General features: G+C 40.9%; 2 protein-coding genes across 3 annotated transcripts; both read right to left on the bottom strand.

Moving 5' to 3' along the window:
- Positions 1-180: 180 nt before the first annotated feature.
- On the bottom strand, positions 181-8,521 carry faim2b (Fas apoptotic inhibitory molecule 2b). 2 transcript variants are annotated; one of them, XM_033626006.2, is made up of 12 exons: positions 8,290-8,521; positions 7,643-7,688; positions 7,277-7,344; positions 6,771-6,835; positions 6,628-6,681; positions 6,483-6,533; positions 6,328-6,367; positions 6,189-6,226; positions 6,016-6,103; positions 5,825-5,920; positions 5,540-5,593; positions 181-1,771 (listed from the first exon to the last, which is right to left on the bottom strand). In XM_033626006.2, exons 1-12 carry the CDS (start codon positions 8,302-8,304, stop codon positions 1,622-1,624), a joined length of 765 nt encoding a protein of 254 aa, XP_033481897.1. In that variant the 5' UTR covers positions 8,305-8,521; the 3' UTR covers positions 181-1,621. The 2 variants fall into 2 exon arrangements, with proteins under 2 accessions (XP_033481897.1, XP_033481896.1); XM_033626005.2 differs by having other exon boundaries at positions 7,643-7,691.
- A 3,991-nt stretch (positions 8,522-12,512) lies between these two features.
- LOC117257538 (nuclear receptor subfamily 1 group D member 1-like) lies at positions 12,513-23,060 on the bottom strand. Its single transcript, XM_033627805.2, has 8 exons — positions 22,891-23,060; positions 17,064-17,375; positions 16,871-16,959; positions 16,608-16,752; positions 14,525-15,087; positions 14,235-14,420; positions 13,932-14,142; positions 12,513-13,839 (listed from the first exon to the last, which is right to left on the bottom strand). Exons 1-8 carry the CDS (start codon positions 22,907-22,909, stop codon positions 13,643-13,645), a joined length of 1,722 nt encoding a protein of 573 aa, XP_033483696.1. The 5' UTR covers positions 22,910-23,060; the 3' UTR covers positions 12,513-13,642.
- Positions 23,061-23,812: the final 752 nt, after the last annotated feature.

Here is a 23,812-nt window from a genome sequence, read left to right on the forward strand (position 1 = left end):
TTTTGGTTTCGGTGCGCCTCCCCAAGATTTTCAGTGGCCCCATCTGGCCACTCATGAAAAGTTTTCTGGCATTTCCACTGACTGTCTTTGGTGTCTTACTTGTGCACAAAGTTTAATAGCTGTGCTGTTAGGACATATGGAATGTATCAGCTGTAAAGAAATGATTAATCACCATTAAACAACTTTTCATGAGTCACTTTTATTGAAACGTCAGAATCAAACGGACACAGCTCACTGTTAGAAAAAACAAATATGAACATGCCATGTGTTTTATTCACTATACAGTTTGAACATTTCGAAAGCTCATTCTAATCATCAACTTGTTCACATGAAATCATTTTCTATCACGTCCCAAAGGCCACATTAATGTTACAATAGAAAGTGCAACTGATGTCTAATAACTTAAGTATGTTGTTAAAGTATGAAGAATGATGCTACAAACACACAGTTTCCCTTTGTGGTTGGTGTTGTATCATAGCTTCGAAAGTCTAGATGTTAGGTGAAATCCAGTGGTTCAGTTTCACTCAAACAGTATTTCCCGGCAAAAATATCCACGCTCAAACTGAGCTGAAAATATTTCAGACACATACAGTTAAACACTAAACTTGTCATCAGTGATAATGTGCATTAAAACAAGTATAAAACAAACTGTATCTACTGTACATAACTGGTGAAACAGTCGGTTATTAAAGCAAACACAACCTGAAAGTGCAGATTTTATGAATCTCCCTTTTTGGCTCAGTGATGGAAACAGATAATAATTAACTCTGTTTTGGGTCTGTTGTCCACTTATGAGCCTAATGACTGTTTGACTACACACTGTAGGATGGTGGGGTCACAGTGGACCCCTGAGAAATACAAAATCACATACAAAGGAATGGTCAGAGTAAAGTGAATGACTACAGTGAGCTCTGAATCTTTTAGGTCTTTAAAATACCTCCAATGTTGTGTCATACATACGTGATAATAATACATACCCATGTTGTTTGTACTACTATGTCTGAATAAATGTTCTTCTGTTGGCCTAATATTAAATTCTGATTATTAAAGACTACATCTACTTGGCCTTGTTGGGGATCCTTGATTCGAAATTAGAGCAGCTCAAATTGTTACAGCATGGATTCACATGTAGCAGATTCGTCAGCTAAACATCCAGTCTGTGTACTCTTAGTGATGCTGTTTATGTCAACTTCCAATTTTTGCCTCTTTTCAGGAGACGATATTTGATACAAAATAGATACTTGCTCAAGAGTATTATTTTTTTCCCCTGGCAACTATCAAAGAAATGGTGCATGTAGCTGCTATAAACGGCAAAGAGAGCATACCCTCTGGACCCCCCTAGGTCTGGGTTGAGTCACAAACATCAGGCTCTGCCCCTGCAGTGAGGTATCAGGCAGGTGTGGGCTGTGTCAAAGTGACAAAAACAGCAGCAGGATTGTATGGACATGGATACATACAGAAAAAAACTCATTCATGAAAAACCATATGGGCCTACCCCTGATGTCGTCTTGTTCACGAGGGTAGTATATCCAGGTTGATTGTTGAGTTTGTTAGCAGTTCAAATAGATCAGTTAAAGGACAAATTAATACTATGTAGGGGAAGAAGAAGAGGTGGAATGTTTTATTCGCGGCCTCCTCCCATGATCTGTAGCAGGAAGCTGAACAGGTAAATGATGTCCAGGTAGATGCTGAGGGTGGCAAAAATATATTCTTCCGGACTTATAGTGTAGCGCTTGTTCCCTAACAGCATCTGGGTGTCAAACGCCAGGAACTGTGGCAGAAAGAGGGACAGAGTGAGAAGAACCAGGGAGAGTAAATTAGTTTACAAACAAACTTCAGCTGGACTATATTGAGATCTTTATATGGAAACCCATTTCTGCCAGTTTGATTAAAAAAGAAGTCATTATAAGAGAAACTTTCTTGAAATAATGAGTTAGTATTTCAAAATGATGAGTAAGTATTTCAAAAATGATGAGTAAGTATTTTAAAATGATGAGTTAGTATTTTAAAATAATGACTTAGTATTTTGAAATAATGAGTTATTTCGAAAATAATGATTAAGTATCGAAAAATAATGAGTTAGTATTTCAAAATGATGAGTTGGTATTTCAAAAATAATGATTAAGTATCGAAAAATAATGAGTTAGTATTTCAAAAATAATGAGTTAGTATTTCAAAATGATGAGTTAGTATTTCAAAAATAATGACTCAGTATTTCAAAATAATGAGTTAGTATTTCAAAATAATGAGTAAGTATTTTAAAATGATGAGTTAGTATTTGAAATAGTGAGTTATTTCAAAAAAAAAAAAAGAGTTAGTATTTCAAAATGATGAGTTGGTATTTCAAAAATAATGAGTCAGTATTTCAAAATAATGAGTTAGTATTTTAAAATGATGAGTTAGTATTTCAAAATAATGAGTAAGTATTTTAAAATGATGAGTTAGTATTTTAAAATAATGAGTAAGTATTTTAAAATAATGACTTAATATTTTGAAATAATGAGTTATTTCAAAAAGAATTATTAAGTATCGAAAAATAATGAGTTAGTATTTCAAAATGATGAGTTGGTATTTCAAAAATAATGAGTTAGTATTTCAAAAATTATGAGTTAGTATTTCAAAATGATGAGTTGGTATTTCAAAAATAATGAGTCAGTATTTCAAAATAATGAGTTAGTATTTTAAAATGATGAGTTAGTATTTCAAAATAATGAGTAAGTATTTTAAAATGATGAGTTAGTATTTTAAAATAATGAGTAAGTATTTTAAAATAATGACTTAATATTTTGAAATAATGAGTTATTTCAAAAAGAATTATTAAGTATCGAAAAATAATGAGTTAGTATTTCAAAATGATGAGTTGGTATTTCAAAAATAATGAGTTAGTATTTCAAAAATTATGAGACAGTATATCAAAATAATGAGTTAGTATCTCAGAAATAATGAGTTAGTATTTCAAAATAATGAGTAAGTATTTCAAAATAATGAGGAAGTATTTTAAAATGATGAGTTAGTATTTTAAAATAATGACTTAGTATTTTGACATAATGAGTTAGTATTTCAAAAATAATGACTCAGTATTTCAAAATAATGAGTTAGTATTTCAAAATAATGAGTAAGTATTTTAAAATGATGAGTTAGTATTTGAAATAGTGAGTTATTTAAAAAAAAAAGAGTTAGTATTTCAAAATGATGAGTTGGTATTTCAAAAATAATGAGTCAGTATTTCAAAATAATGAGTTAGTATTTTAAAAGGATGAGTTAGTATTTCAAAATAATGAGTTAGTATTTTAAAAGGATGAGTTAGTATTTCAAAATAATGAGTAAGTATTTTAAAATGATGAGTTAGTATTTTAAAATAATGACTTAGTATTTTGAAAGAATGAGTTATTTCAAAAAGAATTATTAAGTAGTATTTCAAAAATTATGAGACAGTATATCAAAATAATGAGTTAGTATCTCAGAAATAATGAGTTAGTATTTCACAAATAATGACTTAGTTTTTCAAATTAATAAGTTAGTATCTCAAAATAATGAGTTAGTATTTCAGAATAATGAGTTAGTATCTTAAAAAAATGATTTAGTATTTCAAAATAATGAGTTAGTTTTTCAAAATAATGACTTGGAATTTTAAGATAATGAGTAAGTATCTGAAAAATAATGAGGTAGTATTTCAAAATAATGAGTTAGTGGCCTCTAGTTTCGCAGACCGGGTGAGGCCAGGCAGATTTTGCAAGTTTGGCACACCGTACGCGCTGGCGCAGCTACTCCTCTTTCTCACCTCCGTCCCTCCTACCTGCGCAAGTCGTAAAGAGGGAGGAGAGAAGGCGTGGAGTGGGTTTTACACACATCACACCAATCAAATGAGCCTCTCGCCCTTAAATGCGTCGCGCGAAGGCGCAATGAGAGTTTACTCAATTCGCCATGGCAGAAGAGAGCAGCAGCGTCAGACGGCCAAACTTCTCCCAGGAGGAAACTGATGTTTTGGTCCGGGAGGTCCAAGCTCGCAGTGTCCGAATATACAGAACTGCAAGCAGACCTCCACGGGCTGATGATGCAAAGGTAGCCTGGGAGGAGGTCACCACAATTGTAAATCAATGATGCGTTTCTCTCGTGCGTGCGTGCGCGCTCTCTCTTTCTCTCTCGCAGTCTCACTCTGTTTTCTTTGGACTTTTCTAAGATGGCAGATGCTGAATATATACTCCCTATCTGATGCTGTGGCTGTTTGTGGTTGGCTGAGAGGGATGTGAACTCAGTTTGCAGCTGTGTTAATCAAATCAGGTTGGGTTTCCATTACGAGTGTCAAACGTGCCAAACGGTGCCAATCCCCTTTGATCTGACATCAGATGTGACGGGACAGTCGATACAGAGATACATTTATGTGCTGATAGATAGTTGCATTGAATAGTGGTTTTGTGGCTATTTATGGCATTGTTAATGTGCCTGATATTCTGGAAACCTGACTGTGAGGTTTTGGTGACATGTGCGTACTGTCCGCTAGTCAGCCAAACTTCCACTACACCGGCTGCGCTCCGCCTGTGCTGACAGTAGACTTGGTTCCAGCTGGCGAGCTTTTAGCGCACCTTCAGCGAAGCATTTTGGCACGAAACTGTCACTGCGCCAAGCTGGATCTGTCGACACCTCCCCCTGCTGCGCCGCCACAACCATCTCAGCGCACCTCGGTCTGCCAAACTACCAAATTGAGCGCGCCTCGGGTTGCGCTGCTCGAAACTAGCTCTGCATGGGGTTCGCCACCGTGCGCCACCCTGCGCTGCACCTTGAAACTAGGGCCCAGTATCTCAAAATAATAAGTTGGTATTTCAAAATAATGAATTTGAATTTTAAAATAATGAGTTAATTTCTTAAAAAAATGAGTTAGTATTTTAAAAATGAGTTAGTGTTTCAAAAATATTGAGTTAGTGTTTCAAAAATATTGAGTTAGTTAATATTTAAAAATAATGAGTATTTCAAAATTGCAAGTTAGTATCTCAAAAATAATGAGTTAGTATTTCAAAATAATGAGTTAGAATTTTAAAATAATGAGTTAGAATTTCAAAAATAATGAGTTAGAATTTCAAAATAATGAGTTAGTATTTCAAAAACAATGAGTTAGTATTTCAAAAATAATGAGTTAGTGTCTTCAAAATAATGATTCAATATTTCAAAAATAATGAGTTAGTATTTCAAAAATAATGAGAAATTTCCTCAAAAGTAATGAGAACGATATTATGTTTCTCATTATTTTGAGATAACTAATTTATTATAGATTTTCTTGTAATTTTGAGAAACCAAACCAGGTTGAGGAAATTTCTCATTATTTTTTACAAAGTTTCTCATTTTGACAAATTAAGTCATTAATGTCATTATTTTAAGATGCTAGGTCATCATTTTGACAACGTTTTTCATTATTTTAAGATACTAAGTCATTATTTGGAGAAAGTTTCTCTTTATAATGATTTGTAGGATCTTTATTTTATTTTTTTTTTTTGGATCTAAATGGTGGAAAAGGGCCTCCATATTTTCATGATGTGATTCTCACCAAAGTAAAGAGGATGGCTCCTCCCACAGCATATAGGGCGTGTAACCAGGGAACCTGTGGTGCGAGACACATGCATTACAAAACACTGTTAAGAAGGGCAGCAGGATGCTAATTTAAGAAAAACTCAGCAGTGCTTTGCAAGATTATCTGTGATAATCCCTTCTTGTTAATGCACACCCAAATACAGCTAGCGGCACCGCAGGCATTATCCTGCAACTGGGGCTGGACTCATCACCAGTAAAAGGTTATTTCAGACTTCTTCCAGAAAGGTGTGGGTGAACTTACATATCCAAAAGGGACGACAATGGAGAGGGTAATGGCGCAGAGAAGCATGACCATGCATAAAGAAAACAAGACACCCTGATAGGATGTGACGTCAATCTGCAACAGATGACAAAGAGAGAAACAGATGATGGATTTTTTTTTCACTTGTTTGGTTGTTTAAAAGCAGTTTGAAGTAAGAAGTTTCCTCTGACCTTGCTCTGGAAGCTGAAGATGGTGACACAAAGACACACCAGAGCTGTGATTCCCAGGCACAGAGCCACTGATTTGGTGTTGTAAAAACTGGAGGGAAGAGAGGAAGGAGTCTTTTACTCTGGAATGGGTTGAAACCAACGTCGAAAACACCCACATGAACACATGTATTTACCTCGACACAAATCCCATCATGAAGGCCATGCTCACAGTCTGGGGGGAAGAGTGAAGAAATATCGCTGCAGTTAGGGTGTGTGTTGAGTGTGTGAGTGAAGAGCATATTGCGGTGTGTTTTCATGATGAGGAATACTCACAAAGAGAACTAACAAAATGACATTCCAAGGAAACTGCCTCCTGTTTAGGTTAAAAAAAGAAAGAAAATCCACAGCTTAAATATAAATCTACACAGTATTATGTGTTCACCATAATGAGTATTTGTGTTGTTAGTTGTATTGTAAAGAAGCGTTACCTCAGGTCTCCACAGCAGGACAACGCGATGTAGGTGGCAAAGAACATGAGACTGTCAAAAAACATAAATAAATATGAAATTTAGTAAACAATGTCTAACAATATAAAGGTGACACAATAACTACAATCATGATGTTTTCACTTACTAAGACGCCATGTACAAGCCTGGATGTGTCTGGATAAAATACCTCACAGGTGCACTGTAGAGACAAAAATGAAATGGATTAAATTCATGTTTGAATCGAAGTACTAAAAACAAAAACTTGAGAGATTTCAAAAGAGTAGTTACCAAAATGAGAAGAGACAAACAATTCCCACTGTCACTAACAGCTGGACCAAGAGAATGGCGTAGACCTGCAGGGAGGCATACATAGACAATGTCAGAGCAATGGAAGACTCACTGTGATATTGGCTTGTACTGATGACACTTGTTTCATATTGTTGCTGGGCAATGTATCAATTGATTTCATGATATGAGGCTAAATATTGTTGTAGATTTTGGACATAGTCATATCATAATGACTGTGTTTTCCTGGTTGTAAAGGCTGCATAGAGTAAAGTGATGTAATTTTATGAATTCTGGAGACGGTTCTAGCTGCTCTATTATTTGCCTTTACACACTCAGTCATTATATCCACATTACTGATGATTATTTATCAAAATTGTTAATGTGTAGATCTTTTGTGAAAGCACCAATAATCAACTCTACAAAACCATAGGTGTTTGTTCAAACATATCGTGATATTCGATCCTCTCCATATTGTCCAGCCCTAACTGTATATTACACATTTGTACCTTCCTGATGAAGGTCTGCCTGATGACCTTGTCGTCCCAGGCGAACTGGGCCTCCATCTCCTCATATCCTGTGAGAGAGGCAGGGAGGAGACGTGTGGTCACACATGGTGACACACTAAAAATGATACTGCAGCATTATTTAAATATTTATGTGATGTCAAGACACAACTGTTACCACATCCTTACAGTTAAAAATTGCAATGGAACAAACAATCCAATCATAATAAAAGAACCATTCACTCACTGTATGTTTTAAGTCTGACCTTTACACATATACTTTCACACAAATAAGTGTGTACTTTATGTAGTGAGTCTAGACAGAACTTAAGAACATAATACTCTTTTAACTAATGGAATTTATCATACCTGCAGTCGCCTCCTGATAAGTAGGGGGCTCCTTTTCATCACCGACCTGCTGGGATACAATTAAAGTTTGAATGTTCTTAAAATTTTAATTAGACACACAAAAAGCATAACTGTTGTTGCATTTCCCATACATGTTTTATTTCCCTGTGCTGGCACAGGGGAATTTGAATTTTGAATTTTGCTTTCATCTATGATACCTTCCATTTTACTATTAAAGTTGCCCGCAGACAATCCTTCATAACAGATTTGTCTACAAAACAGCCTCCATGTTTGATTAGGTCAAAGGATTAGGATGAATGTGATGGGCCTCCATCTTTTTGCAGCCAGCGTGTATAACACTATAATTGAAGTACACTGAAACCTACGTTCATTGAATGACGATATATTGTTATAATTTTAGCCTGGCTGTGATGTGGTCATTAAAATAATCAGAAACAGGAGAGCCATATCCCTACAATCCTGACTCGGAGCATGACTGCATGACTTCATCATTTGTGCCTCTCTGAGCTCATTTTGGGCTCAGTTTTGGAGAATAAGTATCTATTGCAGCTCAGAATACAAACTTAAAAACTGCATTCAAGTCAACCACTATACAGTGTATTACAAAGCTGTGGTGTGGCTGTAAAGCAGGAAAGTAAAAAACATACCTTTCCCTTCTTCATGATTTTCCCTTTTTTGCACTTTTGAGTTGCTGATGATGAGGAAAACAATTCTGAAATCACAGATTAATGTTTTTCTTGTCTTTTAAATCAAAAAACCACCCAGCTCCTCTTCTCTTGTGTAATTTGTGTGGTCCAAAACACTGTGAGTTGCAAGCAAAAAAATGTTGTTGGTGGAATAGTTGTTGCTCTGAATTTGTCTCCAGCGTGCGGATTACACTGAAGCTTTATATGCCTCCATGTGGTTAATCTCTCTCTAACCCTGATCCCACGCCACCCCTATCCTCAGCCTAATGAGGTCGCTCTAGAATTGTCCAGGTAGCGCAAAAACATTAAGATGAAGCCAGACCGTACCACTGCTTTTGCAAAACAGGGGCGTCATTTATGTCTCCCATTGCTGGCACAAACCTTCTCTACAGTGTTCCAGGACGGTTAATCATCCTAGTGCTCACCAGAAAAGACTCAAAGGACTTACATATCTGAATTACATATGCATTACATAACTGCTTTGCTCCACTTTGGGGGGAAATGAGGAGCACAGACACAAAATATGTTTGATAATCTACATATTTATATTCATATTGTGTTGTAATATATCATACAAAACAAAACCAACAACCTCTGTGCACGTGGATTTGTTTACATACACTAACATGTTGAGTGACAACATTAATGTACATCATTATCAAGTGAGCTTATGAGATATGACTTATGAGATGACTTTTGTGTCTGCTTTATTTTTAGCAGCACACCAGTGATCTCATGAACGGACTGTATGACATCATGTTTTTGTGTAAGAGACTGGTTTTGTAACAGGCACATCAGGCTAATGAGATTGAAGTTAAGAACATTATGGAGTAAACACATAACCTTTGAGGTTTACCAGCAGGCACTATTTTTACTAATATTGTTTTGACTACCATCTGCCTTGCCAAAAAGACCATTATGAACTTCACAAGCATGATAAACTGCTCTGAAGGAATGTGTTTCTGTATTTCATATTGAGATTTGTCTCAGTATAGATCATAAAGTAAGGACACACATAAGAAAGCTACTGATAAGGTTTCATGGTTCCCCTTCCATTGACAACCAGTGAAAATGTGTGCAAAAAGCCTGCTATATAGTGATATAGTTAACATTAAGCAGCCACCTCACCAGATTTTTTTTTTTTTTGGTGTAAATACACACTGCAAACATGTAAATGTCAAACATATGTATATCATGTATACGTATGCACCACGTTATCATTCTAAATTCATTCCAGCACATCCATCTGCGCTGCTGTCCAACTGTTTCCAACACTGATTGTACTGTATGTTATTCTGTGTATATGTGTGTGCGTGTGTGTGTGTGTGTGTGTGTGTGTGTGTGTGTGTGGGTGTGTGTGTGTGTGTGTGTGTGTGTGTGTGTGTATGTATCCAATGTTCATAGTAAAGTGTTTGTGTTTAATTTGCTCAGCTTTATTTGTAGTTGTATGCCTATTTATGTACATTAAGAGCAAAAAAAAGAAAATGTTGTTATGTGTGTAAACACTGACCAATAAAGGTGATTCTGATGTAGTGCTGCTACGTATCCATGATGATACAATGATGTCTGATAATGTTACTTTACTTTAATATTCAGCAGGAAGTGTGATCTTTATTGTGGTGAAACATTGTCTGAAACCACAAAGCCTGTGTTTCAGTTCATTCATTGATAGATAGATACTTTATCAATCAAGAGGGAAATTAAGGCACCCAGCAGCTTTTTACACAACACATACACAGACACAGATGCACATATGGATACAGAAAATAGGTAAAAACACAGAGGCATTGACTGATTGATTGATTGATCGATCAATTGATTGATTGAGCCACTCAGACATTCAGTCAGACAGCCATACAAAATGCGGAGCCATACAAAACAATGTGGACAATAAGGATAAACAAATTCTGACACTACATGGTATCAACATTTTAAAAAAGACAAGTTTAAGTGACATTTGGGATGCAATAAATGGGATGCAGATAGTTTAATAAATTTCCTCCAATCCTCAGCCCATAAAACATGTTTAATACAAAATGCATCTGTATACACTTCCCTCTAATCACCACTAGATGGCACCAGCAGACAAGATTAAATTGGTCAGTGTATGTTGCAAGAAAGAACATGTGCCAGACAGATTGCAGGTTGTAGTATTGTTACTCAAATACATGTGTCCTTGGCTTCTTTACACTGGGAAAGAGGTGATCCTAGACTCTAGGAAGCCCCACTCAAAGAAGCCCAAAGAGGCCTTGTCCCAATGAATGTTATCCAGGTGTCCCACAGTTGCTAGATGGGGCTCCACTTAAGTGTTTATGGGGCAGTGTTGGTGCACTGTCTGGTGCCTTTATGGGAGGTTTAAAGGGGTTATAGCTGCAAAATATGCCAATGTGAGTGGCCAGCGGGGACTCTTTTCCTAGATTTTTTTGTGGGGCTCCAAATATTTGCCTGGTTTGCCTCCCCTGATGGTGCGCCCCTACTCAGGAGAGTAAGCAGATCATTGGACCAGAGGTATAAGACTCCTAAATAACAAAATGATGTCTGTATTACCTCTAATAGTGAAGCAAAGCATGTTTTGTGACAACACATAAACTGTACTCACTTATGAGGAATTAAAGTGGTCCTTGATAAACAATCTCACGAAAGGGTAATGTAAATAAACAATGAAAATTTAAAGAACTACAGTTTCAATATGACTTGGCAAACTCTATCTGCTGATGGCGATCATGTGATATGATCAAAAGCTCCGGATCAGCAACTAAATGAGCCATGTGGTGAGATTTCTTTCACAAGTGAGAATGAACTTTGGACCTCAGATATGCTGGTCCTGGTATTTTGAGATTGCACTTTGATACACCACAGAGATGCTGACTGCTTGTTATTTAGTGGCGCACACACACAAACACACACACACACACACACACACACACACACACACACACACACACACACACACACGTTACAGGATTAGAGTAAGGGTTAGGTCTGAGTCTTTGTTTGTCTGTGTTTTTGAGTGCTTGATCATAGGAGGTATTGATTTTGACAGAATGGACGTTTGGTTCCAGTATTAGCCCCGGTCCCTGTGTCTAATCATAAAATAAAGTCACATCCAATATGTGCTCCTGTTGTTATCATCCTGTCCAGTAGGTGGCACGTGAAGACCTCACACAGTTCATAGAAATGACTAGAACACTGGTTGTCACAGCTCCAGCTGAGACTTTTACTGTAGAAGACTTTCAGTGGAGTTTTTTTCTTCTGATACCACACTGAGAATAAAAGTTTGGCAGTGTTCAAATATAAGAAGTGCAGAGGGCAGCTTTTGGCTGATGCTCATTTTTCATCTTGCCACCGAGCGAGAGATAGTGTATGTGCTATTGCTTTGAGACAGTTTGACTGCCAGAGAATCACCTGACATGGAGGCGATTCATTGCTTTTATTCAGCATATACTGCTGGATATGTGTCTCCTGATATTCATATGAGGAGTCACATGCTCTCCTGATTAAGTTACCTCAGAGGGAATATTAATCTTAGCATGAATCTATATTTGCTGTGCACAAAAACCACACGCATTTATTTTGTATTAGCAGTAATTTAAAGTGTAAAATAAGAACATGGACAGGCTGTATCTGTCCACGTCAGTCTGGTTTATAACAAACAGTGACAAGGCTTATTATGGAGACTTTTGGAGGCCAGAGTTGCTGTTTATAGAGAATGTTCCCAAACATTTATACTAATGCATTTTTCCCAGGCCTTCAAGTGGGCTGTTAGTGATAGCAGCGGTGACGTCTTCTCCTTGTACTGTCTGGCACCCTGAGCATTTGCATACTCACGTGTCAAACTAACCTACAGCAAAACCATCGCTTCAGTGCCATATTTCCACACATCACCCAACAGAATCCATCTCAATTGATAATCTCCCTCCTGATTGTTGTCTGTTGACAAAGAACATCGCCCCGTATTGAAGTGTGACGTTCTTTGAAATTATATTTACTTGTTATCACACATACACACTCAAAAATCAAGTGGTGTTTCTTGTTAGTAATGAAGCCCCTAATGGCTCTCAGACCTGGAGCATGATTGGCTGATTGCCTCTGTTGCTAGGCTACGGCTCCACGGTGTGCCTCGGTAATACTGATGGTAAGATCACATTAAGGAGGAAAATGAAAAAAGATGAGCACAAGGAAATATGCTATATAACATTATTTAATAATGGTACACTATGGTGTCACCATAAAACATTTACAAAATATTCACAAGGTGATGCAGTCAGTTGACAATACATTTATTTCAATTATATATATATATATATATATATATATATATATATATCTTCAAATAAAAGGTTTATACTCAGGTTCAAATGCTGCTTTCTCTTTGCAGTCTGTAGAGCAATCTATAATGTGTGACGTCATACAATAATTCAATACTAACTTCATTTACATAGCCGAGAATCTGCAAACTAATGAAGACCAAGAATAAAGGTTATATACAAAATGTACAAGTAAACACCGTTAACATATATCCCATCAGACACGGTCTAAAATGACCAATAATTTCTCCCTGATTACCGCATACAAATACAATGCAATTTACTCTCATTTCTTAAAAATGTTATACATTTCTCAATCACAAATGGGTGATTTTTCATAAAGATTTCCCACATGGTAACATGTTGTGAAAATAGCTTATATCATTTCAACAGGGCACACACAAACCGTCCTCCCGACTGTGTATTAGACATTTCTATTGCTATGTTATATATTGATTCAAGAGGTCCTCTCGATGTATGGAAGGTGCCCTTTACACAATGAAGCATGAATGTACAGTAAAGAAATCATGGTTGGTGAATGTTTGTACATGTTCCTTTTTCACTGGGCGAGAGTATGTGCTTCCCTCTTGTTAGCTTTGCGAGCTGGGATGGGAGGACAAAGTCTAGTGAGGAACAACAGGTTCTTTCTTCTTTTTGGTCTCCAGCACAAACTCCCACAGGGAGTGGTGATGACTTGGTGGTTTGATGTTAACTCGAAGAACCCAAAGGAAGAACACAATCTATGTTTTAATGTTTTTTTAAACAATCCTGGAACTGGAGGAGGAATCAGTTTGAGTTCAGGAGCCTCCGCCTCCTGCTGTGCCGACATCCTTCACTGATATTTTTTTTTCCAAGTTTGCTCTTTCATGATATCAGACTTGGCACAGCTCCCACAACAACTGTCCATCATGCAGAGGCCAGTGAACTGTACGTCGCAGGCCAGGCTCGCATGGGGAGCACGGAGGCTCCCCAAAGCAGACACCTCAGAAAGCTTTCGCGCTTTAAATTCATGGATCTATGCGGAAGGCTAAAAGCTTGTCGGAGTGGTGGTTGTTCAGGGTGCGCAGGTCCGGCAGACGCAGCAGCAGCTTTGGAAAGAGGGTGCTATCATCTGGGCGGCGACTGGTGATGAGGGAGCGCAGGGCTTTTATTAGATTCTCCTGCAGCTGCTCCACTGCTCCCACCTCCACTATACCAGAGCGATCTGGAGAAAAGGAGGGGAAACTAGGGTTAGACACAAGACAATGTGTGCAAACAGTATGTGCTTTGTGTGCATGTATTAGTGTGCCTGCTTACCAGCAGAAACCAGCACGACAGCCATGAAAAGAGCCATCTCGTCTGGCTCCAGACCCAAAGATCCCAGCTTCTCGCTGAATTCAAACATGGCGTCCAGTAAGGAGCCCATGCCAAGAGCCCTTAGTGATGCCAGTGAGTATGTCTGCCCATTGAGGAAGGTTACTGTCCTCTCCTTGGGGTCAAACAGTGAGCAGAATCTCACCATCAGAACCTGTGGACAGAAGCAGGCAAGGTCAGGGTCTGAGGATGGGAAAAGAAAATCTCCCACAGTTCCACCAACACTTTATATTTATCTGAATGTACCTGGAAAGTGCCGGATTTGAGCAGCATGACCTGATCATGCTGGCTGAGAGACTGGAAGCCAGGAATACTCTTTGCAAACTCCACTACTTCTTTAACAGCGGGGGTGAAGCACTGGGAGAAAGACTCCCACACCTCCTGACTGGAGCGACTGGATGGAGCCACGGGACATGAATTGAGTGGACATGCCTGAAGAAGAGACGGAGAGAAGAGAGGACAGGAAGTGTTATGGACCTTTTATTGACACTGAATTGACAGACTCATACTCAATAATGGGGAAAATAAAGACTCACCAGCACTTTGGCTCCTCCGTTTAGCTTCCAGGGGCAGGGGCCTTGGTTCTGGGAATCACTGCTTGGGTAACTGTTCTGATTGGCCGAGTAGGACTGAGATGGTAGGCGGCCAGTGACGGGGCACTGATTCTGATTGGAAGGGTAGGTGTACTTGGCGTTGTCGACATGGGTGGAGTTTTCATTGCTGGTGGAGGACACAGGGCAGTTTGTGGGGACGTGGTAGTTCCCCTGCTCCCCGTGAACCGTGTGGTGAGTCTGGGTCGCCGAGTGTGACAGGGAGGGTTCCTGCGCCGAATTGTTCTGGAAGGAGGAAGCCCCGATGTTGCTGTTGCCAGCAGCCATCTTGATTGGTTTCTCGTCTCTGTTCGTTACGTTGCTGCGGTAACACTGGGATATAGAGCCCGCTCCGTCGTTCGTCTGGTTCTGCGGACTGCAGGGGGCATCGGGAGGAGGGGACACTTCCATTTCCATGGATGCTGATTCATTGAGACTGTTCATGTAGCTCTGCATCTCATCCAACAGTCTCTGCTTCTCCCGTTTAGGAATACGCCCAAAACGCACAGCTGAGGAGAACAGAAGAGAGGAGAAGAGAAGAGAAGCGTCTGTTAGCATTTCTCTGCCAGCTCCTTACTGGCAGCACTTTAATTGTTACACTGAACGGCACAAACACTCAGGCAGTCACAATGTAGGATTTATATAGATTATATAGAGATGTCTATCTACATGTCTATCTGGATGGATGGATGGACAAAGAACCACTCTTTGTTCCATTCTACATCCGACACTCAAGCTGTCATCTCTACGCGGATAATCCCACAACCTCTCTACAGTCTCCCACTATATTGTAGCCATCACATCTGTTTCACCACCATACGGACACTTAAGCCTTCATCTCATCTGACTGCCTCATCCTCCTCTTCAGCCTTTACAATCCTCCCCTCCCCCCCCTCCTTCAAATCTGCACCTCCACTGACATCCCTATTTATAGTACGCTGTATGCTACACCACCTCCCTTGGTCTCTCTCTCTCTCTCTCTGTCTTCCAGTTGAGCAATCGCTCTCTCTTTTCTGTGAAAGTAGGTCACTGGGTCAACAACACTAAACACGATGTCATTAGTAAAATGATAGTGAGTGAGAAGTGGAAAGGTCAAAAAGAACAGAGGGGCAGGTGGGAGAAGGGAAGAGACAAAGGGTTGAAGGTGGGAAAAAAATGGATGATCAAAAGATAATTTGCGAGCAGATATTATGTTGTCAAGTCAAGACATGGAATAAAAATCGCTTTGAGGATCTATAATATCATTTTGGGCAAGAACCAACAACAGTATGTAATTTGGTCTTTAATTTGAGTGCATCTTCAGAAAATAAAAACGTGTGAAATGTGGTTATGAATAATAAAGTCTCCCTGTTGTGATCTGGTGCAGGTGATTTTTCACTCCCACATTTTGGCTTTTTTGGGTCAGCTAAAAATGTTTGCTCCAGAAAAACCATGATTTATTATCACCTACTTTAGCCGTATCCCTAGAGACCGGAGTCCTGCAGTGAAATGATGCAGTGGAGAAGATTAACTGCAGTGATATTATTCTAATTTCAAGTGGAGCGCTGTAGGTTTTCCTGATTAACAGGACGGAATAACATTACATCTCAAATGACTGTTTGTTAATGTCAATGTTGACAAAAAGAAATAGGTAAATGTGTACATCTTGGTGAGCGCACAGAGTCTTCAACAACTTTGTGCCCCAATTTCCCAAAATAAAACTGTATTTGTCACAGTTTTCTCCATGACGGATGACTACTGGGACTCTCCGCTCCATCTGCCATAAATCAGACAGCAGGGCACGAGGAGAGGATGACAGAGGAGAGCAGAAGACAAAAGAAGGGGAGTGGAGAGAGGAAAGAGAAGAGGGAAAATGAAATTCTGTGACGAGGACTGAGACCTCCTTGCGAACAATTTCGACAGTAGAATGGTCTTTTTGTTAAAAGCTATTCTGTAACCTGCATATTAAATCCTCTCCTCTACACTAACAAAGAAAAAATGATTTCACTTTTAGTTGCCCTAAGTCTAAAAATCTTGTCGTGTCTCTCACCATCTCTGGACATGCCCACGGAGAGACACTTCTTGAAGCGGCAGTGCTGGCACCGGTTTCTGTTCATGCGCATGATGAGACAGTTTTCATTCTTTACGCACATCTTGTAGTGGATGTTCTGCTGAATGCTGCGTCTGAAGAAACCCTGGAGGAGGCACAAAAGAAGAAAGGCTTTAGAGTGTGTCTTTTGAGGCAAAAGGTTTGTGTGTGTGTACCTGCTGAATAGAAAGACATGACATAACATTATCTGTGAGCCATCTCACCTTGCAGCCTTCGCAGGCGTGCACGCCATAATGGAACCCAGATGCGATGTCTCCACACACCTTACACAGAAGCACCATACCTCCGGTCTCTGTGAAAGAACCACACATCCATCATCAGAAAGTGATACAATAACACAGTGCTAGCAGGTGACACAGAGGAAAACAGGAAGGAGGGAGGTGAGTGGGTACTTACTGGTAAATGTGCCAGTGAAACCACAAGGTCTCTTGGCCACTGTGGGATGGCTGTAGGTCGCAGATGATACCGTCGTTATTTGGGCGACGGGAGCATTGTTTACTTCGGGAAACTGGAAGACCAATTTCGGGGAAGGCGTCCCTCCTCTCCGCTCCCCTCTCTGCTTCAGGGGCCCAATCTCCTGAAAGGAGACACCCTCAGGGGATGAGGGCTGCGAGTGGGACGAGGGCGACTGGGTCTGGTATCCACTTGAGGGGCTGCCAGGACTCGGGCTGGCACTGCCAGACGAGCCGGCGTACAGGATAACACCACCTGGAGGAACAGAGAGGGGCAGAAACTCAGTGTGCTGATCTTCATCTGGGTCGTGTTCACATGCACAATGTGAGTGGGAGTGCAAGTGTTGAGCAATGCTCTACTTTGATCCAGAGAGCTTACTTGGCAGACTTTCACAAACACACACAAAACCCTGATCGTGTTGGGACAACAGAAATTTGATCTGATGAATTATTTAGAAAAAATGCCAGAGCTAGAGCGACAACAACTCTGACCTGGATATCTGTGTCGAGTCTTTTGGATCCTAATCTGGTGGTTAATCAAAAAGGCTTTTTAATGCCAAGGTGGTGTTGCTTTTACTGATTAGTGATACTTTGGCATCTTTGGATGGTATTATGTGAATAAATAATGCTAAACTAACAATGACCAGGTCAGATACACACCCTTTTCTGTTGGTTGAACCAACACGCACACATTATGGCCACATGTTATAGCCTGAGAAGATATGTTTTCTACACGTGAGTGATATAATAGCCTGTAATGTATCGTAGCCCAAGAAAAATGTATTACAGCTATGCATAGCACATCTATGTTGAGTAAGAAGCACCATATGCTTATGATAATATGACAGTGAGTCACCGCACGTTCACAATGAGTGCCATAGACAGGCCTTTGTTTAGGGTTGTCACATCAAGTCGGAAATGCCCTATTACCCCTCAACACAACACCCATCCGCCCCCTTTGTTTTGCAGACAGTGTTCTTCCCTGCAAGATGAAAGCCTGCCCATCACGTGCAGCCTGAGCCAGCCAGCTCCCTGCCTGCTTGCTTTTCAGCACTGAGTCTTTCCCTCCTCCCCCTCCCTTCTTCTCTATCCTCCTCCCCTTCTACCTCCTCCTCCTCCTCCTCCTCCCTCCCTCCCTGCTCTGGCTGCGGGCATGCAGACCCATCTATCCGCCAGCCACCTGACCGGGAGCTCACATGGACTCTTGACACAGTTCCCGCCCGGCTCACAAGGCTCTTTGCGCAGTCCCGTGTAGACAACAGCAGCAGCACAATAACAAGCGCTAGGGCAGATCACGTTTGGAATAGAGAAGGCTTTAATGCTGTGACTATAGACGTAGAGGAGAGCAAGCAGGGCACAGCAACCTTAAGTCACTGCATTCCACAGAAACAGTCACATTGTTGCTGCCCACTATTTTTGACATGACAAAATGCTGTGCTTGAGGGTTTTTTTTATCAGTTTAAAGAGCATTTGATTACAATTAATCATTTTAATTTAAAGTATAATGGTAAAATTCAATACAGTGGAGATCATCTCTAATACTGCAAACTATTATAATTTCAAGATATATATTTCTGCTCATTTCTACACTCCCCTCATGATTTTCCTCCTCAGTTCAGTTTGCCCTCCTTTTTAATTGCAATTAGATCACTGTGTCAAGGGTCTAAATACCTTAGCATAAATAAAGGCAGTGCCATGCTCCACAGCCATTCGTATCAAGATGATCATGATTGCACTTTGTGGGTCAATACTGGACTGATAGAGATCTTTACTCAACAAAACGGCTTTGTTCCCCGGCTTTTGTCAGATGACTGCCCTTTCCTGCCAAACAGGTTACTGCAGCCATGTCAAGAGATTTCTAGACTAACTGTAGTGGCAGTGTTATCTCAAGACCCTCAGTTTGTCTACACTGTCATTCTGTGCACATTCCCTCTCAAGGACCTTGAATCATTGGAAGAAAAAGCCTCCCTCGTCTCTTGTGCTTTCTCTCCTTGAGAAAACACGTGCTGCATTTCTGTTTAGCTCTAAGTGCCTCCTTAATTCCACCGCTCACACGTGTCAACGCTGAATGCAAGGTACTCTGGGCCTGACGTCTTGTGTGGTGGTGGCAGCTCCAATATCACGCAGACTGGGACATCGCCTCACACACAAATGTAACGTGCCCATGCCGTTTCCTGTGTGTTTGTGTGAGATAAGGACATGTGCATCACCTGCAGAGGACACGGTCACACTGCACTGTCACATGAGCTCCACACCCACTGCCTACATTCACAAATGCATCCCCACCCCTCTACTGTGAAAACATTCCATATTCTGTCGCCTCGTAACCATTTCCTGGAATCTGGCTTGACTGGGTGCCAGAATGAGCTCTGGGAATATCATCCCTGCTGTACTCAGGCACAGGTTACAACATGTGACCTGTGGATGCACGGAGCCATAAGAAGTACAGAATAAACAAACCGGTCCAGCGCCCCTCCCTTTAACCAGACCTCTATGAACTTCCACTCTCATGTGTTCCCACCCCCTGGGCATGCACGCATGGCAGGCAAACTGTATAGACAGCGTGCACATATCATGTCTGGAGGGGAGACGCCCCCTCTTAACTTCCAACTAGTCTGTCCTCTTTCATGTGAACAGTTGCAACTGTGCATGGGCCGTAAGCCCCACTCCACGTGAAACAGCTGGCCTCATGTCATGTGTCTACTTATGAAGCACATTCAAGAAAGGTGGTTCCAGAGTGCTTTATATCACATGAATCCCCAATTATCTTTTATTGCTTTATACAGAAACATAAATGACTCCTTTGTATGTTGCTCCAATTTGAACCTGAAGGAGTTCTGTGGTGCAAACGTTCACAGAGTCCTATATGTATTTATAGTAGGTTCTCCCTTAGGCTACATATATAATATAAAACTAGAAGAAGCAGGTCATGCTCAGTCCTCGGATAGAAATACTATCTGACACCTGAATCTAGCTTGGCTTTTGATGCGAATTAGCTAGATGTGTGACCATCTGTCATGCTGACAACCAGGAGGAATCTAGTTTCGGGACTGGCATCAGAGCTCAGCATTAAGCTTATTGTTCCCATTAGCATGAAGGACACCTGTGACGCATTCATCTGCGTAGATACAGTGGGATCTTTTACATTTATATAAAAAAGGTACCGGCCATTCAATGTCTGGGATAATGAAAAAAAAAACACTCTCTTGGGATAAGACAATAATGATCAGGCCACAGTCATGCTTTTAGGTCACAAGGCCAGCTCTCTAGGGGTAGTCATACATTGAGATAATGCTCATCGTTCATTTTGTGGAGACAAAGTATACTTAGAATGCTCAGCTACTAGTACGCCCACAGTTTCCACAGAAGTTCTACAGTTTAAAAGTCAACCAGTGAGGATGAAGGGAATGACTATGGTTGACTTCTTTTCAGAATGTTACATAATACACTTAACTGGATTCAAATAGACCAAAGCACTAACTGACAGTCTAGCAGTCTACAAAATCCTTATTGGGTGGAGGGATACAGGGTTTGGGGGGTCCTGCCTCAGAAAATTTTGAGTGTCAAACATTAAACTTCCTGCATTATGGTTAACTTTTATATACCTATTTATTCCTTTTCTGCACCTATTTATGGCATAAATGTCTTTAATTTTGTCAAAATAAATAACTATCCTCTGCTTCTTTCAGGAGGGACATATGCACATGTTCTAAATATTGAGGGGGACATATCACCCCCCTGAAATGTGCGCCCATGATCAAAAGAAACATGTAAATGATGTCACATTAATCTTAAGACACTAATTCATTCAGTCCTGCAGGAAAAACATTAAAATATAATTGCTCAATTAAATATAACGGTCGCTGTTCCAACTACACCATAACCGGAACTGTTTAGTCATGCCACCCAAAACCACAGTTTGACTGCAGACAAATGTAGGTTAATATGTCTCACAGGCACCAAACTGCAACTTTACATCTAATACAGCCCATAATAATAACCAACGACCATTTCAAACCCGTTACAGTAACCAGGAGGAGAGAACAGGCTGCTAAACCTCTCTGACCCACTGACCAAGCTATCAGCGCATACAGAGGAATCCCCGTGCAGGCTGAGCGCGAGCAGGGAGCGCGCGGTGGAGAGGAGCGACCGCGAGGGGCGGGGTGCTTGGGAATCAAGCGCCGCACGTGGACTCTGAGGCTGTATACACGTGCTGTCAGCTCGAGGCGGGGTAACTGCGTATTAAAAAAATCAGGCGCATGATTCCCAGCATTATCACGACTGTGCCTACCCAGGGTGCACCGGGCGGAGAGGGGATGAAAAGACATGACGGTTATAATGGTCACCCACTGTTCAAGGACGTTATGTCTGACTACTGTTGGGTTATTATTAATATGATATGGGAAGATGAGAAGTGTGTTATGCTTAGGAGTGATGACGTCAATGCGCATTATGTCTGTGTGGCACTTAATGGCGTGCTCTGACGTGGTAGCCACCCAATTTAATTTTGCATTGGTGTCAGCGGTAAAATGTTGCAATTAAAATTGTTTTGCTGGAAGCAGAAATACACACCGACTTTAATACCCCCTGTCATGCCCAATGTAATATTAGATGTATAATGGAACAGCAGAGTTAACGGGAAATAGCCCAGTTTAAAAGTTATGTTAACTGGAGCGCTTGTTTTCGTCACCCCGCCACATTTAGATCATGATTCAGGTCCTGGCTGAACAGGATGTTCACTCTGAGAAGTGTTTTTCAAGTGGTGTCCAGTACACGGATGGAACATCTGGCATCGGCTTCTTGTTTTGACTCAATGGGGCGTGTCTGCTCCTTGACACAGTCCACTCACATTTATTTTGGAAAAAAGTTGTGCATGAGCCCAAGATGTTACAAGCAGCCCAGTTAAATAAATGAAGCACACACTGTAACTGAGTAACAACTCTGTAAAACTTCCAATGAATACCAAACTAGAGAAACTCAGTGAGTCAGTGAGTGTGTGATCCACCTTCTCTGGCAATCGATGACACGAGAACACAGCCCACGATGTTGAGATGAGTGAGATGGGGCTGTCGTGGGCTGAAAACGTGCTCGGTCAGGGGGCGTTTTAGGTCGCGCTTCACGTGAGTTTGTTTACATGCAGGGAATCGGAAGTCCGCCGCAGAGATTGACGAGGAAGGACTTCCCGCTCTCTCTCCCTCTGTGTGTGTGTGTGTGTGTGTGTGTGTGTGCGCGTGTGCGCTCAGTTCACTCACTCACTCAAAACTCTATAGCCTGCAGCCCAGATCACCTGGCACCGCGCCACATGCTACACATCTGAATTAAAGTTAAAAGCCTGCACATTCACCCTGCATCAGCCTGTATGTAACACCTGAGTGTGTGAGATTCCCAAAAGCTGCATATCATGTTTAACACAGCCGATCCAGCTCTACATACATGAAAAATTACACCCCGGGGTGCTTTAAACTATTAGGTGCATTAGACGCAGAGTGTTAAAGTGACATGCAGAGGGAAAGCATACAAAACAAAGACATCAACTAATTTCTCTGCTCTACTTGTACTATAATTAGCAGTAGTTTTGACTGATGCAATTATTAAATCATATTTAGAATTAACCACAAATCTTATTATCTAAGAATAATGTTCTAATGGCATCTGCTCCCATTACGCACCAGTGCCTGCTTCTATTACATTACTGCTGTTTGGCACTGGGATACTGTTTCCAGTGGATTCAGGCAAACACACACATTACTACATGAATTACGGTTACTTACCACCAGGACTGTTTTCCATGTTTTCTAGTGGATGATCGATGCTGTTGAGTTGTTCCCTGCGGTTCACTTCTGGCAGTCTAGTACAGGACTGAGTGCCTTTGCTTGCTACCGAGGAGTTTGGTTGATATAGGTGAAAGAGTCAAGAACTGCCAAGGCATAAAGAGTGTATCCAAAAGCTCAGACCAGCAGCGATGTGCGCAGGGCATTGGGGGGTGTTTTAAAAAACACGACCAAGCGAAGAAAAAGTAAAGAGCCAATATTATTAAAGAAGAGGAAATGAAATAAGACGAGTTATCTCTAGCTGATCCAAATGATTTCCGAGGTGAGGAGACTGCAGCGCACGGCGGCTCGGCTCTCCGTCTGCACACCTTATGATGCCGGGATACTGTGTGAGAGATCACTGTAAAAGGGCTTCTCTAAATTACTGAGGTCCCGACGCGTTCAGCTGCTTGCCATGTACAGTCACCATCAAAACATGACCGGAGTGGAAGTAGTTTAAACACTCCCCACTCATCAATAAGCAACACGAGTCTTAAAATAACCAGCACGTTTTCAGGTGCCTGAGAAATGTGACCAGTTTTTTTCTTCCTCTCTCTCTCTCTCTTTTGTTTGTCGATGAGTATCAGGGATCTCTCTCTCTCTCCCTGTCACGCTCTCTGAAAACATTTTACCCCCCTCCCTCCCTTCCTGTCCTCGTGCCCCCACTCTTTCTACTCTTTCTCACTTTTTCATTGGCCGAGAGCCCCGCGTGGAGACGGCACATTGGACTGGTTCGACATTGGAATGCTGGTTAAAGCTCTCCAGCATGTGCGCATGGCATGTGAGCTCACGCTGCCCTACTGACACACATTTTATGCTAATGGATGCCTGGGCCCGGCGATAAGACGACGAGGAAACGAGGCAGAGACAGGCAGGGGAGGGA

Source organism: Epinephelus lanceolatus, chromosome 1 (assembly GCF_041903045.1).
Source record: "Epinephelus lanceolatus isolate andai-2023 chromosome 1, ASM4190304v1, whole genome shotgun sequence".
Classification (NCBI taxonomy): Eukaryota; Metazoa; Chordata; class Actinopteri; order Perciformes; family Serranidae; genus Epinephelus; species Epinephelus lanceolatus.

Bases quoted from the DNA above. Each gene is read 5' to 3' on its own strand.
- faim2b (XM_033626005.2), bottom strand. The intron at 6,836-7,276 runs GTACAAATGTGT...GCCTCCCTGCAG, and splicing joins GGCAGACCTTCATCAGGAAG to GTCTACGCCATTCTCTTGGT. The intron at 6,534-6,627 runs GTAAGTGAAAAC...GTTTTTTGACAG, and splicing joins GGCTTGTACATGGCGTCTTA to TCTCATGTTCTTTGCCACCT.
- LOC117257538 (XM_033627805.2), bottom strand. The intron at 16,960-17,063 runs GTAAGTACCCAC...GTTCTTTCACAG, and splicing joins TTTCACTGGCACATTTACCA to AGACCGGAGGTATGGTGCTT. The intron at 14,143-14,234 runs GTACATTCAGAT...TTCTGTCCACAG, and splicing joins TCAAATCCGGCACTTTCCAG to GTTCTGATGGTGAGATTCTG.